Source organism: Glycine max, chromosome 6, assembly GCF_000004515.6.
Source record: "Glycine max cultivar Williams 82 chromosome 6, Glycine_max_v4.0, whole genome shotgun sequence".
In the NCBI taxonomy this organism is placed as follows: Eukaryota; Viridiplantae; Streptophyta; class Magnoliopsida; order Fabales; family Fabaceae; genus Glycine; species Glycine max.
In genome coordinates, this window is record NC_038242.2 from 33,867,830 (window position 1) to 33,886,310 (window position 18,481).

General features: G+C 34.6%; 1 protein-coding gene across 5 annotated transcripts; it reads left to right on the plus strand.

Annotated features, from left to right (window-relative positions):
• The first annotated feature begins 12,027 nt into the window (after positions 1 to 12,027).
• Positions 12,028 to 17,028, plus strand: LOC100818091 (protein GRAVITROPIC IN THE LIGHT 1). 5 transcript variants are annotated; one of them, XM_006582055.4, is made up of 3 exons: positions 12,029 to 12,408; positions 12,825 to 12,973; positions 15,205 to 17,028. In XM_006582055.4, the coding sequence occupies exon 3, from the start codon at positions 15,205 to 15,207 to the stop codon at positions 16,591 to 16,593; it is 1,389 nt and encodes a 462-aa protein (XP_006582118.1). In that variant the 5' UTR covers positions 12,029 to 12,408; positions 12,825 to 12,973; the 3' UTR covers positions 16,594 to 17,028. The 5 variants fall into 5 exon arrangements, with proteins under 5 accessions (XP_006582119.1, XP_006582118.1, XP_014632164.1 ...); XM_014776678.3 differs by lacking the exon at positions 12,029 to 12,408 and adding an exon at positions 12,423 to 12,605; XM_041016817.1 differs by lacking the exon at positions 12,029 to 12,408 and adding an exon at positions 12,434 to 12,697.
• Positions 17,029 to 18,481: the final 1,453 nt, after the last annotated feature.

Genomic DNA, 18,481 nt, shown 5'->3' on the forward strand with positions numbered 1-18,481 from the left:
CTAACCACTACCCGTGCGATCTCTACCTAAGAACCACTTCTTAGATATGAGAACCTCTGCTCACTCCCTCTCACTCACACTCCCGTGTTTACAATTAAATCAAAGACACACCAGAGATCAACTCTGAACACAAGGGATCAACCCTACACACTAGAGATCAACTCTACACACTCAGGTCCAACACTTGATGTTAGGATACCATCAAGGTGGCTCACAAAAACACTCAAGTCCCAAAACTCACAAAATAACTCTTCAATCCCGGACTTGGTACAGAACTCGTGCAGCCTCCATGATTATATAGCCGTCTGCGTTTCTGGGCTGCGATTTCTTGATGCTGGAGGAGATCTATCTTCTTCCTGAAAATCTGCAGTTAAAGAACTAAAAGATACCTTTTGATCTTTTAGTTTGAATCTTTAATCTTTAATCTTTAATCCCTGAACGAACTCTTCTACTTTGAAATTCGAACTATAATGATCTTTTAATTCGTTCCTAAAGATAGATCATCTAATCTCTTGCTAACTGCACAATAATCCGTTAAAGATATAACAGATTTATATGTCCAGTATTTTCGGGCCAGATGTCAGGACATCGTATCCGACATCTTGGATCCTGCAGCTTCAATGCTTCACTTGACTTTTATCTTGCATTGTACAGCAATTCCAGTATTCTCGAGCAGGATGTCAGGACATTGTATCCGACATCGTGGATCCTTCAACTTCAATTCTTCACTAGACATTTTATCTTGCCTTGTGCATTGTGCAGCCCGATCTTATTCCTTGACATAACGTTGGACATCATGTGCAGCAACTCCAGCTTTCCTTCATTGTCTAAGTGCTTATGTTTTAACAAAATCTTAGCCAACCTTTTTAAACTCAGTAGTGCTAAGCACTAACAAGTATATATGTGTGAAGATTACCTTAAGGTGAACAAACTTACAGAAGTAGGGAGTAATCTATATGGCTTATCTAATTAGCACCCAGTTAGTATCAGGTAGGCAACCTTAGAGTTGAATCGTTACAATTCTTGGACCTAAGTGAGAGTTATGAGTCAAGTATACCTAAGTAAGGAAGATCGTGCTCAGGGAAGAGGGATAGATTTGAGGGTAGTTAAAAGAGTCGAAACTCATTATTTTTCTTGAAACGTCTGATGTTCGAAAAAGAGTTGACCATGTGATCAGTCGTGTCTTCTTGTGTTTGTTTGTTCATTTCAAATTGTCATTAGCGTCTCCTATGATATTATTATACTCCAAATAGTATGTCATTCACATTCTATTATCGTTGAGATGTTACTATTGCGACACAACTTAACTCATGAAAAACTATCATTGAGGGAACGAGGATCACCGGATTTATCGTCAAGTGTAGAAAACTCTTATGATCGAAGTCACAGATAAGTGTTTCAACAAAGCACACAACTTGATATTGAAAACTATATGTGTAATATCTTTTTCTTGATCTTTCAGCAAAGTTTCGGGGACGAAACTTCTTTTAAGAGGGGTGAAATTGTAACATCCCAATTTTTGTAATCTAGATTAAAAAGGATTGTATTTTTTTAAATAAATAAAGTTTTAGAAAAATGATGAGATTTTATAAATAAATAAATAAGGAGATATAATTATCAATTAAAATAATGATTTGAGAGAAAATAAAAAGGGTATTTTATTTATTTGTTTGATAGAGAATAAAATAGAGTTTATTTTTATAAAATAATAAATAAATAAATAAATAGAGTAAACCTAGCTATAAATAGTGTTAGGTCAGTTTTCACACTGACGATGTCTCTCCTTTCCCTCATTTTCGTTTTTTCCCTTCTCCTCTCAAAACCCTTACTTTTTTCTCGCAGCCCACCAAACCTGTCTCAGAAAAATGACGATCTTGGACTCATTCACCGTTGGATCGTCGTGAAATTTGAGCACCACGTTCGCAACCCAATTCCGAGCATTCTAACTGTTGGGAATTTCGATATCACGTCTTAGCTAAGAGAAATACCTCTCGCATTGTAGCATTTTTCTTTCCCGCAGAAACTCAGAGCTATCTTGGTAAAACTACGATCCCGGTTTCGTTAACCGTTGGATTGTCATAAAATTTGGTTATGTTGTTCGAAATTCCGTTGCGCACGCTTTGACCGTTGGGATTTGTGAAATAATGTTCTCCGAGGGAGAAAAAGAAATCGCATGAAGATAGTCCAAATGGAGGCTTTAATCCTTTCTCCGTTTCTCTCACGTTTGGGAACTCTATCGGAGCATTTGGAGGAAAAACAGGAGAAATCTTAGGGAACCGTTAGAGACGATGCTATCGCTGTGGGAAGACACGTGAGTCCGCTTAGAGGTAAGGGATGAGTTATTCACAGTTGGGGATTAGTGAGAACATGTGTAGGGATCCTTAGAGGACTAAATTGGGGTTTTATTTTGGGATGTTTGTTAAATTGCAATTTTTCCTTTATGATTATAAATAAAATATTGATGTCCTAATGAAAATTGCTTGATAAATTGTGCTCTTGATATTTGTATATTTCGACCTATGATTTTGATATAATTGTGTAATATTATTTGAGGGGTTTTAGTCCTCATGTTGTGATAGTCTTTTATATAAATTGTTATATTGAGGATATGAAATGATGATTCAAATTGTGAGTATGTGATGAATTGTAGAATAACATGTTGCTTTGAGATTATAATATTGTTATTGAGATTGAGTATACGTGTAAAGTTGAACATGTGTTAATTTGTGAGATACGTGTAAACATGTGATGGTGGATTGTAACACTATGAGATGTGAAATTGTGAATGAGTTCTAGTTGTGGATAAGTGTGTAGTTAACACTTGATGTGAAATTACTTGTGTTGTAAGCTATGAATTGTACAATAACCCGACCAGCGTTATCTTGAGAAAAGCGTTGATGCGAGTGTTAAAGAGAAAATGTAGGTTTTCTATTTAGGAACCAGTGTTAAATCGTAGCGCAGTTGTGTTGAACGTGTTTAAAACACGAGTGTAAGGTCGTGGGTATTGTATAATTCATGAGCAGTGTCTGCATGCAAAAAAATTATTTTAGGGGTTGGACCTGAATCAGGAGGGAGAGGCCCTGACGGACTCTTCGGAGTGTAGGCCTTGGGGGTCACCGGGTTTGAGTGCTCCTTTAAGCCTATGCTGATCCCATATGGTTGGAGCATTCTCGCAAAACATCGTGACCCTGACTGGTCTCCCTATGATCTTACTTAGTGAGAGTGACCTGACAAACCCATGGTGTGGTGTGTCTTGTTATGTACTCCTAAGTGCCCCAGGGTGGTTTTTCACTGACATGGTACCACATTGCATATAGGATTGAGTCTTAGCATAACTGTTGCATATGCTTGCTAATTGATGTGTTATTATATCTTGATCGAAGTGTGGGATTCTTGTGTAATGTGATTGATGATTGAAAAGTGAATTTTGAATGACGAAGTGGTGAAGTTACGTGAGCTATGTTTAAGCAAGTGGTATCTCATTTATATAATATGTATATTTAATTGTCTTGTTTCTCTATTAGCTAGGAATGTGATAACTCACTCCCTGTGTGTTGTTGTGTTTGGATCCTGTGATGATCTTGAACTTGTGTTCGGGGGAGCAGATGAATAGATGGATGACTATGAAGAACCTCATGCTAGAGGGCACGGGAACACAATGCTCTGATAGGATGTAACATTAGGATATAAGTTCTATATTAATTGTATGAAGCTTAGACGACCTTGTTTGAGTTGAGAATACTTTATTATTTATTTGGACAAGTTTGAATATGATGTAGAAGAAAATGAATGTGAGCCTTTTTCCCCTTTGAAAGACTTGTAAAAAAAATGTTTTAAAAATGCTTTTAATTAATATTTGAATTTTTTTCCTTATTAGTATATATGTGAGGGGTAGAGGGTGTCACACTACTTAAAAATCATGTCAATATCTTTTGAAACTCTGCATATCTTTATGAAGAGCTGTTGGTTGAGGTATTGCTTGCCACTTATGTCATGTGATTGAATGCTTTAGAACAAACACATTTTTTTTAGTAAACACTATGAATTCAGTCACTTGAGTACAAGCAAAATGTTATTTCTTTGCTTGAGGACAAGCAAAACTGTAAATTTGGGAGAGTTTGTTAGTCGTTATTTACGACTAACTTTTGTATTGAATAGTTACATAAAATTGGCATCTTTCCTCCAAATTATGGTTCTTTTTGTAGGGATTGTACATATTTTAATGTTTAGTTTGGTTTTATATTGTAGATACTCCCATTTTGTGAATTAATGTTGAAACCACTTCAATTTCAAGCTAAAAGGAGAGAAGGTTCAAGCAGCTGATATCTCACTAAGCGAGGCATATGCACTTAGCGAGTGGCATCCGCTAAGCGAGGCATGCAGCTCGCTTAGCGTGCTAGGAAACCCTAGAAGAGGATCATTCAGAGATGTGCTGGCCCAATGCGCCGCAAGCTCACCCAGTGAGTCATTTGTCTCTTCTCGGGCTCAGTGCGCCCAGCTCGCTAAGCCAAAATTCACTTACTCTCGCATAGCGAGCCTTCAGAAGCTAAAACATCCAAGTAGCCTTTAAAACACTGAAGTTGGCAGAAACTAAAAAGGAGTCGAAAAACAGAGCCAAGGGAGAAGCTAGAGCGACAGAAATGGAGCCACCAAGAGAGTTTAGGTTAGAGGAGTGAAATTAGGGTTCTAGAGGTTGAAGGAGACATCCTCAACCCTTCTTATCCATTTTCCTTCACTCAAATTTTGTTCTTCTTTGTATTGAAAGCTCATTACTTGTAATGGAAGGCAAAACCTCTTGGTTGGGAAGTTCTACTGAACCCTTCATGTAACATTCTTTCACTATCTATTTAATGTTGTTTTTATGTGTTCATTGCTTCTATCCATGCTTATTTTTACATGCTTATGGCTTGATCACCCATTTGTATGTATAGTTAGGATTTTTAGCATTGGGAAGTGCTTCAAAGCCTTAGAACTTGGTAGAGCAAGCTAGAAAACTATATGTCTATGAATGGAGTGCATCGATCTAGTCTATATTATGTTGTAGACTTAATGCAACTCTTTTAGGCTGAGTTTGTTGAGGGATCAAGGACGAGGTTTAAAGAGAGTTAAGCTCATTCACTAGAGGGATCTTGATTTGGGTAATTTCTTAGCATAAAAACACTAGGATAACATTAAATAGAGAAAAATACATAACAACATCAAGGAAAATTCACTAGAACGACCCAATGCTTTTTACTTGATTGTTTTACTTCTCAAACTTTAGATATTTAATTTATAGTTAACTAGATTTTAATACAAAAACCCAACTTGATATTTATTTCACTTTTAGTCGTATATAAATGTTTGCATACTGAATGTATGAATTTTGAGTGAAACAAATTCTTTGAGGATACGATACTCGATCTTATCGTTTTATACTGCTTGTGTGAATCGGTACACTTGCCGACATTCTGAACACTCCTCATATGAGACCATGCTAATATCTAAATTTGGAAAAGGATATGTATCCACCGCCATTTTGGCTACACCCCTATCGGCTAACTTAAATCAACCTTTTTTCAAAGTCCTTTGCACAACTTGTCGAAATACGATGCAATTAGTTGTGAAATGGTTGTAGGAATTATGTCATTTACAATATTTTTTTCCCTTAATTTCATCTAAAGACGGTATCTTATGTTCATCCTTCAAGCGAATTTGTTGATATTTCATTAGATGGTCGAAAATCTGATTTGCCTTGAATATGTCAAAATCATACTCGGCCTTCCCATCTTTAGCAATGCCTTGTCTTTTCCAGGCTTCAGAGTTGGACATAAGTGAGACTTTCCTCTCAAGTTTTTAGCACCCATGATTTCAAATTTTACTTCTTCAAAAGCCTCACTATTCTTATTATCAATGTTGTCTAACAAGATTAAATGGGATCTCTGTCCTTTGTTAGTTGTCTTCAACTCTTTCTCATGTATAGATTGTTCTATTTGGTTAGCTTTAGAGGCTAATTGGTTGAGATCACCATATTCTTGAGCCACCAACTTCTCTTTCAATTGAGGATGCATATTTCCTGTTACCATAGTTGAACATTCCACTTTGGGTAAGTGTACTGAACAATGGCTTCCAACTTTCCAAAACCTTTCAATGAAGTTTTTGTTGATTCATCAACCATTTGCCTTATATTCATCAAATTGGATATAGCTACATTGGGATGAGGTTTATAAATCATGGAAACATGTCTCCGTGTCTGCCTAGTTTTGTATTGAATTTGAAGGCAAATTTGAGTACTAAGTGAAAGCCACTCTTGTTAAAGCTAAAGGAAATAACTACAACTTATTAAACTTATTTTGAGCAGCTTCACTGCTTTTTTTGTGAACTGCCCTTTGTGTTCAATAGTCGATTTCCTTCTTCACCAAAAAAGTAGAAAAATCTAGTGTCTTGAACCTTTTGGAAAAGGAATTATTCGATCTACCCATTTTGAATATGGGTTCTTATACATAGGTCTTTCTGTTGGCTTCAACTGAAGGCCAAAGTACTTTCTCATGGTTTCGACTATCACTTTTGAATCTATCGGTTGCATAGTAGTGGTTCTTAGCGGCTAATAGCTGATTTGACCCATAACATTTCCCCCTAAGCCTTCATTGTTATTCACATAAGATACTTCTCCATTGGTGATAAGTCAAAAGACATTTATGTCTTAAGACAAATCAAGACTCCTAATTATTTTGATTAGATACAAATAAATACAATGTTAAAAGTTGCATTTGATGCATTATAAGATTATGTTATGCGAGTTTGCGTATAAAGAATCAGACAATAGCAAGCTCAAGCCATGATCTAATACAGCATTAAGAGTTGGCATTTATGTCTTCATTTAATACTTTGTCAGAGATGCACTTTGTAGAGACATTATTCTAGGATCTATCGAAATCCTATGAAGAAAAAAATGAAGATCAATATCTGAAAGTGCCAAACTCCATGTTGTGCAGACCTACTCTGACTCCATGTTGTGCCAAACTCCTTTCTACTGAAGTGCACGACACAAAATCCAACTAGAGTGGACTCTCTGCATGAAGAAAAGATGTGAATTTAATGGAAGCATTAAATGCTCCAACGAACATTGTCATTAGATGAAGAACAACCCATTGTGAGACAATAGACACTTCAAGACGAATGTTGAAAACATCCTTTATTCTTTATGTAAAAAGATTTTTGTATATTCTTATAAAGTTTGTCGCAACCTACCCTTCAGCGGGGGAGCGAAAAGGCCAAAACAATGGGCCAAAGCTTTCGTCTCCAAGGGAGAAAACGAGCGGAGTCGCCACCAACATTTATTTGAGAAAAACACTAGAAAACCCAAAAAGGTGAAGGTTTGTGTATTTTGAAAATGAGGGTTTGAGAGTTGGTTACGCACGGGGAAGGTATTAGCACTCCACCCGCTCGTCACAAGGGATGACAGTCTCTAATCGAGTGTGAAAAACATGACTTCAAAATTATGTATTTTCCTTTTTTTATATTTTTATGTATTTTCCCTTTTTATATTTTTTTTTTGGGGTCGACAAGGGTGTTGCCCTTGCTCCTACGTATCCTCAAGTGCGATGAGGAATTCAGACCTACGTAGTTCTATAAGTTTGAATGTTTGTTGTGTTACATTATTTTTATGTTTTTTGAAAGGTTGATTTTAATTATGAACAAAACTCGTTTAAGGCGTTGGACCTTGAAACAATGTTTTAAACTTTAAAAAGCAGAGAGGATCGTTAAGGCGTTGGACCTTGAAACGATCTCAATATTTTTGATGAAATGAAGAAGTTTATGAGTTGGTTTTATTTTGGTTTTTGCTTATTAACCTTCAACCTATTTTTTAAAGATAAATTGCGGCACTAATGATTGGTTAAAACTCACTTTACAAAAGAAAAGCGACCACTGATGATTGGAGAAGGAGATGAAGATGCACAAAACAATAGAGAGGACCCCTAAGGGTCCATAAACCATGTTCAAATCCTTAAAGATAAACACTAACCAGATGAACAACGAAGAACGAACAAAGAACGACCGAAGAACGATGTATAAATCAATTGCAGTCGCGATTCGGCGACGATTTAGCTTCTTTTTCTCTTCTTCCTTCTTCTTTTCTCTTGTTTTTTCCTAATCCTTCACCTCTGAACCTCTGAACCTCCATCTCAACCCCTCTTCACGCTTATTTATAGCAAAACAAGGTATTTGGGGTCATGACAGCTCGCCCAAGCGAGCTATTACTTTATCCTGAAGCAACCTTGCTCGCCCAGGCGAGCTGGTTACTTCACCATGAAGTTATTTGGTGGCCCAAGCGAGCCAGAGGCTAGTCTGGGCGAGTCAGGGTTCAAAAAAAGCCTTAAAATGACCATTTTGCCTTCCCCTTTGGGTATTTTCGCATCCTTGAGCAAAACATTGAATGATCATCTGTTTCGCACTGTAACTGGCATTTAACACCGCAAGTCGACTAGCAAGGATCAAAAGATCAACAAACGATAGTCCCCGGACGAAATTAGGGTATGACAAAGTTCAAAAGCTCTCAAAACACTTTAAACATATTGAGAGAAAAGACTAAGTGTTGATTGTAAATTCGTTTATAAGACGATCACAAAATTAGCCAGTGTGCAAACTCAAACAACAAATCTTTTCTGATTTGCTTAGAGCCAACAATGACTTGGTAGGACAAAGAATACTGGATGTTGATCAAAGATGGGGTAGAGGTTGATTTATAGAGCTAGAAGTGGTCGTGACATAATACTTGTAACTTGTGAGAAGTTAGTGGAACTTGGTGGTTTGCCATGAACTGGACGTAGTATCAGGGTAGAGACAAACCAATATAATTTACTGCATCTGATCTTTACTTGTTTTCTTTCTACTTTAACTAACCTAGGGCTTGAATTTGTTTTTTAACATTTGAAAATATCTTATGCTTTGGAAAATTGTTTTTCATCGTCTGACCATGATTTCGAAAATTTGTTATCTATTTTGACAAAGGTTTTCTTTCAGGTGGGAAATAGTTATAATTACAAAAAGGCTTTACAAATTTCTAAAATCACAATGCACCCCCTTTCTTGTGATATTTGCCTTTACAATTGGTAATTCCCCCAGTTATTGCCTTGTTGCTACTTGAAAAGGGCAACACAAAGGTGCAATATAAGGCAAGCCAATATGACCAGCATCATTTATTGGCCTCTTAGCTAGTCCTACCTGTGGAGCAAGATATTAGTTAGCATATTCATTTGTACCTGTTTGCCCTTAGGGGTAGCGACAAACAAATTACTCACATTGACAGGCATATAACTTGTATTTCCTACCAAAGGTCTAGGGTAAAACCCCACTTGGTTGCTTATCGGTTGAACCATGTTGAATATTCCTGACATAATCATATTTGGCTGAGTCGCCTGCCATCAAGGAAAAAAGGCTATGTTCGGTTGGACCAATGGTGTTGGTCCTACCTGAATCGGCCCATTTAGATATAGAGAATCAAGATTAATTACCTGATTCGACACTTCATGATTTCTAGTCATTGAAGAAGCATAATTTTTGCTAGCATTCATCATTCTCACTTCTAATTCTTTAGTTTGTTGCATTTCATTTTGCACCATAGGTTTGACTATTTTAGCTAATTGCCCAGATACCTAATACATAATGTCATGTATTTCCAAGTCTATCTGTTGTTGAATGAATGAAGTAGTCATAATTATAGGCGTTTTGCCAGGCAATGAAGCGACAATAGATACCACAACAAAATTATTACCAATTGAAGGATTGGCGAATGTTGTTGCTATTGGGCATGTCATCAAGGATGTAGGCATCCCCAATGTATTCTCTCCTTGTTTTTGAACCATTCTTTTTTTTCATTTGTTGATCCATCTCACATGTAGTCTTACAGAGCGCAAATGCATAAACTGGTATGACTTAGCCTATGATTCAAACTACTCAATTAATGCACCAACTCTAGTCCCAACAAGTGTGGCAATTTTGTTGTTGCGTGAATAAGCAAGGCTAGCCAAATGCAATTCGTTTAACTTTTGCTACAACACTATTCCAAAATTTGAATATGTGATCAAGCGATCGACCTTTCAACTGTAATGAGTTCTCAAGTTACTTCAAAAGCACTTGATTGAAGGTGAATTGTAACAAAATTTAGAGATAAACAAGACTTAAAGATAAAAGAATTTGAAAAATAGCAAGATGGAAAACTAGTAAATTGAAAGAAAAATAACCAAAAAAGATAATTTTATTTATTGATTGGTTTTTTGTGTCCTTTCAAACATTTTTAAAGACATATTTATGCACAAATATAATATATAACTACCTAAAATTGTGTTTGTCCATGTCGGGACACTATTAGGCTGTTTAACTATCAATTCGACTAGTTTACATGTGATTCAACTAATCACCTTTTTTGCTCCTATTTTTGGTACTATCTTCAAGGCACACACTCAGTTAAGCTTATTTTGTATATGAAGCTTCAATCCTAACCACTTTGCTAATCGTCCCTTTTTTTTTATTGCATGATGAGTGAAGGTTTTCTATTTACTTTGGTTGGCTATGCTTATGTCAAATCGTAACTGCTTAATGATAGTAAACTCAAATAATTCAAAATACCTTTGAATTTTTTTGCTTTATCATTATCCTCATAATTTAACTACAAACTCGAATATCAATTGATAATATTCGGCTAACTAAAATACTCTGAGCGATAACGGTTGTAAAAACAATGATTTTGAAAAATAGTACAAATCAATAATAAATTTAATGCTACTAATTAAATTAGGATAAATATCCATTTTAGTCCATATAAGTGTAAAGTAGTAACAAATTGGTCCTTAAAAGAAAAAAAAATCAAGGACCATTTTAAGACCATTTTGTCTTTAAGTTGTAATATTCAAAGACCAATTTCACAATAAGTTATATTTTTTGAGAACCAATTTTACTTTAAGTTACAAAATTTAGAAATCAATTTGTCATAATTAATTTGTCATACTTTTTATACATTTAGAAACTAAACTTGAATTTTCCATGTTTTAAGGACTAACTTATCACCGTCTCACTCTTTCAAGCACGGAAATGAATATTTATCCAATTAAAATAATTAAATTTTGATATGATTATTAGTAGAAACAAAATACTAATTAAGTAAAACTTATAAAAGAATAGAAGACAATATAAAAAGAAGTTGACGTGGTTAAAATGACATAACTTAGTTTGTGCTTGAATTATTATAAATCCTGATATCATTTTTTGATTCTCCTGATTAAAAAATGCTTAATTACAAATTTTATAATCAAACTTTCATTATTTTGTAAAATTTATCACTCAAATACAATTTTGTGAATTTTACCACCTAGCTTTCATAATTTTATGGATATTATCACTCAAGTTTTTTACATGAATTTTATCATTCAACTTTTAACATTTCATAAATTTTATTATCTGAAATTTTTATTTTGATATATTTTACCAGCACGTTGATAAAAAAATGATATGTTTCTAAATTTTTGTAGTTTAGTTGTAGTTATAATCAATATAGAAAAATAACTTTTTACATCAATTATAATTACAACTAATATAAAAATTAAAATTATTCATCTTTTATCAACTGTTATCAAATGTATAAAAATTAAAAACTTAAGTGAAAAAATTTATAAAATAATAAAAATTGAATCATAAAATTTACAATTAAACTTAAAAAGAAAGTTGACGTAGTGTATCACACCGAACATGCTGGCTTATAATATCCTAATTTTACGCAATCACAATTTTTATTTCTGAGAGCATGCAATTAAAAAGAGGAATTTCCAAATTCCAAGTCTGTACACACGGGAACGATTATCCTGTTGAAATTCCAATCGTACCCTTCCCGCCCTCGAACCCCCCCCACCACCCCGTCCCCCGCCCTGACGGACCACGTAAATGTAATATCGCATTCCCCCAGGGGCAAAAGACAGCCTCAAAATTACCGAAAGCGACACGACACTCTGCGATATTTTAAATTCCCAATGCCGAGAGAGAGTCTTGTCATCTCCGAACATATCTCAAACCCCTGTCCCTTTTCGTCATCCCAATCACTTTCTCTCTCCTCTCTCTAGGTTTTTTCCTATCACTATTTCTCTCTCTTACACCTATCGTATTTCTGTCTCTGCCAATGCGAAAGGAACGCTAATTAAAAAATATAGAAATAAAACACACACAAAACAATAACCCATAAACCCAGCGACGAGGTTTTCTATGTTATTTTAGAAGAAAAATAGAACCAAAGAGAGAATCTCACAAGAAGAAACCAGGAAAAATCAACACAACACACAAATAATAGCAAGAACAAGTCTTTGAAGAGATTGGACCAAAGGGTCAAGTGGGCCATTTTCAATTTTTTTTTCTCTTCATTTGTTCAGTTTTCTTGTTCAGGTAAGCTGAGGAAACTTCATTATGTCACTACGCCCCCCCCCTTTTTTTTTCTTTCCTTTCTTTCTTATTGGTTGTTCTCATTTATTCGCTATTGATTGTTTCTGTTTCCGTTTCCTCTCTTTGTATTTACGAGGAGACAGAAACTAAAACAAAAACATAAGAAACTTTTGGTGCTACCCGTTTGAAGGAAAAAATATGTAAAGTCGGTGTTTTTATTATCTTTTTAACGCGTTTTCGTTGCAAACACGTTTTGGTGAACATTTTGTTGACTTTATATATTAGCTTGATTGTATGTTTTCATCTTTTGCCTTTCGGGTGTTTTTATTTTAATTATTTGTGTTTTGGAAGAACAAAAACTTAAGCCATTTTTCTTGTTTTTGAAGGTTTTTCTTCACCGAGGGCGTTTTGTTTTGCAGGTATTTGAAGTTTGCGCTTGGAAAAACGATATATGTTGGCATATATTTGAGCTGTTTTGTTCTGTCTCTGTTTTCGTGAGATTTACGTTTCACTATGAGGAGAAGTTAACACACTAGTTGTGTATTCTTTTCTCCGAAGATTTTTTAAGGTACAGTGAAATGAAATCTCTTGGTGTGTCAAATCACTAGTTAAGCCATGAATGTTTGATTTTGTGATTTTTTTTTCCTGAATTTAGCAGTTCCTCTAATGTTTCTGGGTTTTGACTTGCTTAGTGTTTAGCTAGCAAAAGCATCCATCAATAATAAAAAAGGATTTGTGGTTGTAGCCATTAGTGGGAAGCATAAAAGTTGTGATTTTGATTGCCAGAAGCATAAAGATGCTTTGTTTTGGCGCTTTTGTTTGATGTTTATGGTTGTTGATGGCATGGTTAATGCAAGGTTTCTGGCAACAATAACTGATTTTGTTTGTTGTGGACTGTTGTAGGCGGTTGGTGTTTTTTTTTTTTTGGATGAAATAAGGAACTGGGTTAATGTTTTTTGAGGCCCCATGGTATAGTGTTGTGCTTTCTTAAGGTAACATGTCCTGCGTCTGGTGGATTTTGAAAGCACCAGAGAATCTAATGTTCTATTGTTTTGACTTCTTTAATATATAGTCATGTGAGTGTCTCTAGTAGTGGAAGTTGAAATGACAGTAGTGGGGGTAAGGAGTCATGGGCAGTGAATAAATGTTGCTTGTTCTTGTATAGTGTTTTTTACCCTTTCAGTTACACAATTTTAGTATTGTGATTTTAGGGTGTGTTTGGAAACACATTCACTCTACCGCTCTATGCGAACACGTGTCTAGGAAAGTGTGAATGCCCGTTCTCTAGCTCCAAAATGCAAACCAAACACACTAGTCGCAGTTTGAAGTTGAATTTTTTTTCGGATCCGTAGTTATCAAAGATAGGTATCGGGGTTTACAACACTCATGCATACTATCCAATCAACTGAGCTAGACCCCTCGATTGTTTGGAAGTTGAATGATTCTTTGAAGTACAGTCTCAGTATTTCTATTCCGTTAATTGTTTTTGTTAGTTCAGTTCCATTGAATATGATATTTATGAGCTACAACTGTGGATTTTTAATTTCATTTGAAAGGTAATATAGGTCCCTTCTAGGCATAACATAGGTATCTCTTTTACCATGTAGTGATTGGATGATGCCTAATAGGGTTGATACGTTTTTTCTCATTGTCATCATAGTGAACTGAAAAGTTCCATGTCAGATATTCACTTTTTTTATGGGACCTATATTGCAGACACATGGGCAACTGCTGAGTTACTGCTAGGCTTGATCTGTTACATGATGAATATGAGGAACTCAGGGAATCCTAGGGTTCATGAATCAGACGATTATATTTTTTTATCAACAGAAACAAAACTAATTGTCAGTTTTTTTTTAAATGGTTACTGAATTATTTGTAATTAAAATATTAATTTAGCATCATGTAATGATTGTTCAACAAAGGTAAATCACATGAATTTACTTTTGGATTTAACTATTCATTTGAGGTTATGGATTTATTGTTGACTGAATTTGCCTTTGTAACTCATGAGAAGTGAATTGGATTAGTGTTGATCATGACTGTAATCATTATATTACTTTCATAATCAATGAGTACTAAAGATACTCAATCTACTAATCTGGTCACTTTATAAAGAGGTTCTGATTAATTTGACTGACGGGCGGCCAATTCTCTTGTACTCTTCTAATCAAAATTTGAGGAAACTAAACTTGTAGGATCAGAATAAAATATGTAGAAATAAGGGCCTGTGTTTTTGTCTGCTAGTTGGTGTTAAATTTGGGCTTAAAGCTTTGCTTTTTTCTAGGATAAAAGTAAATTTTTTTCTTTTTTAAAGAATATTGTGTACACATTCTTAAGTTGGTTCATTTACTTGATTATCTTTTCTGCTTTTGCTTGATATAGAAAACCATGGATCCATTTATACACTCACGTTGCTAATTGCCACCTTGGACATGATGTCTAGTATTATATGGATATACTATAACTTAATGAATTTTAATGCATCTTTTGATCTTGTCCTTCATTCTTTATTCTTTAGGATCCTTGTCTTCTAAATATGCTTAGTTAGAAATGACTTTTTGCCGTCTTTGAAAGTTGGCAAGCAAGAAACTTTTATAGATGAAGAACAAAAAGAAAAATTCCAGCCTCCATTAAAGGCCTCGATCTAAGCATTAAAGCATATTACTTTTTTTCTTTTTCTAAACATACTCATCATGGTCACCATTGTTATGACTTTATTGCCCTTGTTTGTCTTTTTAAACACTTGAATACTTCACTATTTTCACCTTCATTTGCAACATTGTAATGTTTCTGCAGATGGAATCTGTTAAGCCATCAGCAGTGACACCAAGCAAGAGCAAATTGGCTCGCACTTTTGCCAAAGTTCTTCACGTTAGAGCAGTGACTGGAATTGCACCAGTTGATGGACTGAAGAATGTTAAAGTTGATGCGGATCTCAGCAATGAAGCAAATATGTGCAAGAGTGCAATAAACATAGAAGATGAAGAGCTTCAGGAAAGAAAGGCCACAGAAGCTTTGCTTGCAAAAACTTTTGCTAGCATTTCAACAGTTAAAGCTTCGTATGCTCAGCTACAGAATGCTCAGTCTCCTTATGACCCTGATGGAATTCAAGTTGCTGATCAATTGATAGTCTCAGAGTTCAAGACCTTGTCTGAGCTAAAGCAATGTTACTTCAAAAAACAATTTGATCCTTTACCAGATAGAGCAATTCTTGCAGCTAAATTAAAGGAGCTGCAAAGTGTCAACAAAACCTTTGAGATTACAGGGAAGAAGTTAGAATCGCAGGCAGGGCTCAAGGACTCTGAGATTATATTTCTCCAAGAAAAGCTAGAGGAAGCTAATGTGCACAATAAGTCAATTGAGAAGAGGTTAAATCAAAGTGGATCATTATCAGTTCTTGATAATCTCCATATGTCAGGACTAAGTCCTAGCCATTTTGTCACCGTTCTTCGCCACACAGTTAGGTCCATTCGGAGCTTTGTGAAATTGTTAGTAAATGAAATGAGATCTGCTGGTTGGGATATTGATGCCTCAGTCAATGCCATTATTGAACAGAATGTGGTTTACTTGAAAGAAGATCACAAGTGTTTTGCAATTGAGTCCTTTGTGTGTAGGGAGATGTTTGATTCATTCAACTTCCCTAACTTCTCCCTACCAAATGAGTCTCTACCAGATAAGAACAAGAGGCAACTTTTCTTTGGGAGGTTCAATGAGCTAAAACCAGTGAAAGCAAAGGACTTTCTTGCAGGGAAACCAAGATCACCCTTTGCAAAATTCTGCAGGAACAAGTACTTGAGGCTTGTTCATCCCAAGATGGAGGCATCGTTCTTTGGCAACCTGAATCAGAGAACCCTTCTGAATGCTGGAGAGTTTCCTGACACAAATTTCTTCACTTCATTTGCTGAGATGGCCAAGAGGGTATGGCTCCTGCACTGCTTGGCCTTCTCCTTTGAGCCTCAAGCTTCAATCTTTCAAGTGGGAAAAGGGTGTTGTAGATTCTCTGATGTGTACATGGAGAGTGTGAATGAAAATGATGAAGCAGCATTGCCAGTGGTGGAGTCTGAGCCACAAGTTGCTTTCACTGTGGTTCCAGGGTTTAGGATTGGTAAAACTGTGATACAGTGCCAAGTTTACCTCTCACAGCACCAAGTAAAAAATTTCACATCTACAAAGCAAAGGAGGTAGTAAAAAAAAAGTAAAGCTAGTAAGTAGTGTTTTTTGATCAGAGACTGACCCCCGCATGCAATAGGTTGTTATATTGTGTTGAAGTGGAAGCCAATGTTTTGAGTTGAAACTTTTGGGGAGGGACATGGCTTGTGGGGACTCACACTGCCATGGTTCAATGGGGCATTGTTTTTTCTTGTCCATTTGTATTTTGGCCATTTTGAAAAGGAAGCGCGTGAACCGTTGCATTGGGAAATGCCCCTTTTGTTCAGAATGTTTTTTTTTCTTTAAATTTATTTTGTTATGTAGTTTAATCAAATGCTTGCCCCCATATTTTGTTGATATTAGGCCGGTGGCAGGGATGGTCTAGCTGGAATGCATCTTTACCAGACAATGCATATGTTATGTACATAATAATGTTGTTGGTGTTAATTTTATTATGATCATTTTAGTTTCTCTCTCCCTTTTTATTTTATTTTATCATGTTACTGGGATAAAGTAGTTATGTCAAAAATAGTGATTAATCTTTTTTAGAGACTTTGAATAGACATAAGTTAAATATTTTTTTTTCAACATGATTTATATAATACTTAAGAATCAATCAGAAATTGAATTTTGGAACTGTGATTTATATAATACTTAAGAATCAATCAGAAATTGAATTTTCCAACTGATGAAGAAACATAAGTCACTATTATTTATGGAAACTGTTGGTAAAACTTAATATCTTAAAGAAAAAAATTCTTTTGTTCTACTCCTTCTATCTTTGACTTCGTTACTAATTTTATAGGCTGTATTCTTAAAAATAGTTTTTCTTGCTAGAGTTGAAAATGAATTTTAAAACAATGGGGACTAGCATTTTTTCTTTTTCCAGTAACTTTCTTTTTGTTTGAGATTGAATAAAGAAAAATAATTGTTTTGAAATTTGAAGCCCTTTAGTAAAATTTTAAAATATATGATTTTTTAAAACATGTTAAATTAAAGATTATAAATGTAAATTTACTAAGATCAGTTTAGTGGTAAGGATTCGGATAGATTGGATGTAATTTTTGTTTTAAGAGAAATGTTAGTAACATTTTTTTATCATTTTTTTTCCATACTCTCTTATTAGTCAAAATTTATTTAAAATGATAAAAAATTACGAGTTTCATATTATATTTATTGATAATTTTTTTAATTTATAATTTTTAACTGATTATAAAGAATGTGTTTGAAAGAGTGTGTTAAAGGAATATTTCTAGCACTCTTGTCTAGGTGATAATTTTTAAAAACATGTAGGTGTGAACGAAGTGTTGCTAGTAGGGTTTTTTATTTGAACAAAAATATCTTTCAATCAATTGTTTGAGAGTAAGTTTTATCAAAATATAGAAATTATTAAAATTAATTTTATCTCTTTTAATAAAGTTTTTTGTATGCACATTGAGATATCAAACCTTCAATGACAAGCATAAAAAATTTAACTTTTATCAATTGTGTTGAATTTTATTGGCAGTATTGTTAGTAGTTAATACTCGATACACACGAACAAATGTGAAATGTGAATGCTATGAATTTGTGAGCTATTATGACCGATTACCGAATGCTTGCGTCTTGAAGGGTACAATATAAAACTTTTTATGGAAAATATGATATTTTCAATTTAAGTTAAAAATATTATAATTTTTTAAAGAAAAAGTTAGAAAAATATATTATAAATGAAACATTTCTTTAGGAATGAAATGTGTTTTCTAAGAAAAAGGATGGAAAAAAAAGAAGAATGAAATGTGATTCTCTTTAATTCTTTTTAATTGTCATGTGTTTAGCCTTGGATGCCTTTACAACTTAATTGAAGATATTTGAAAGGGACATAGAAGAGACAATATTCTCTCATTAAGAATTCAAATTAATTTTTCGATAATGCGTGAGGACA

Bases quoted from the DNA above. Each gene is read 5' to 3' on its own strand.
- LOC100818091 (XM_006582056.4), top strand. From the start codon at position 15,205: ATGGAATCTGTTAAGCCATCAGCAGTGACACCAAGCAAGAGCAAATTG.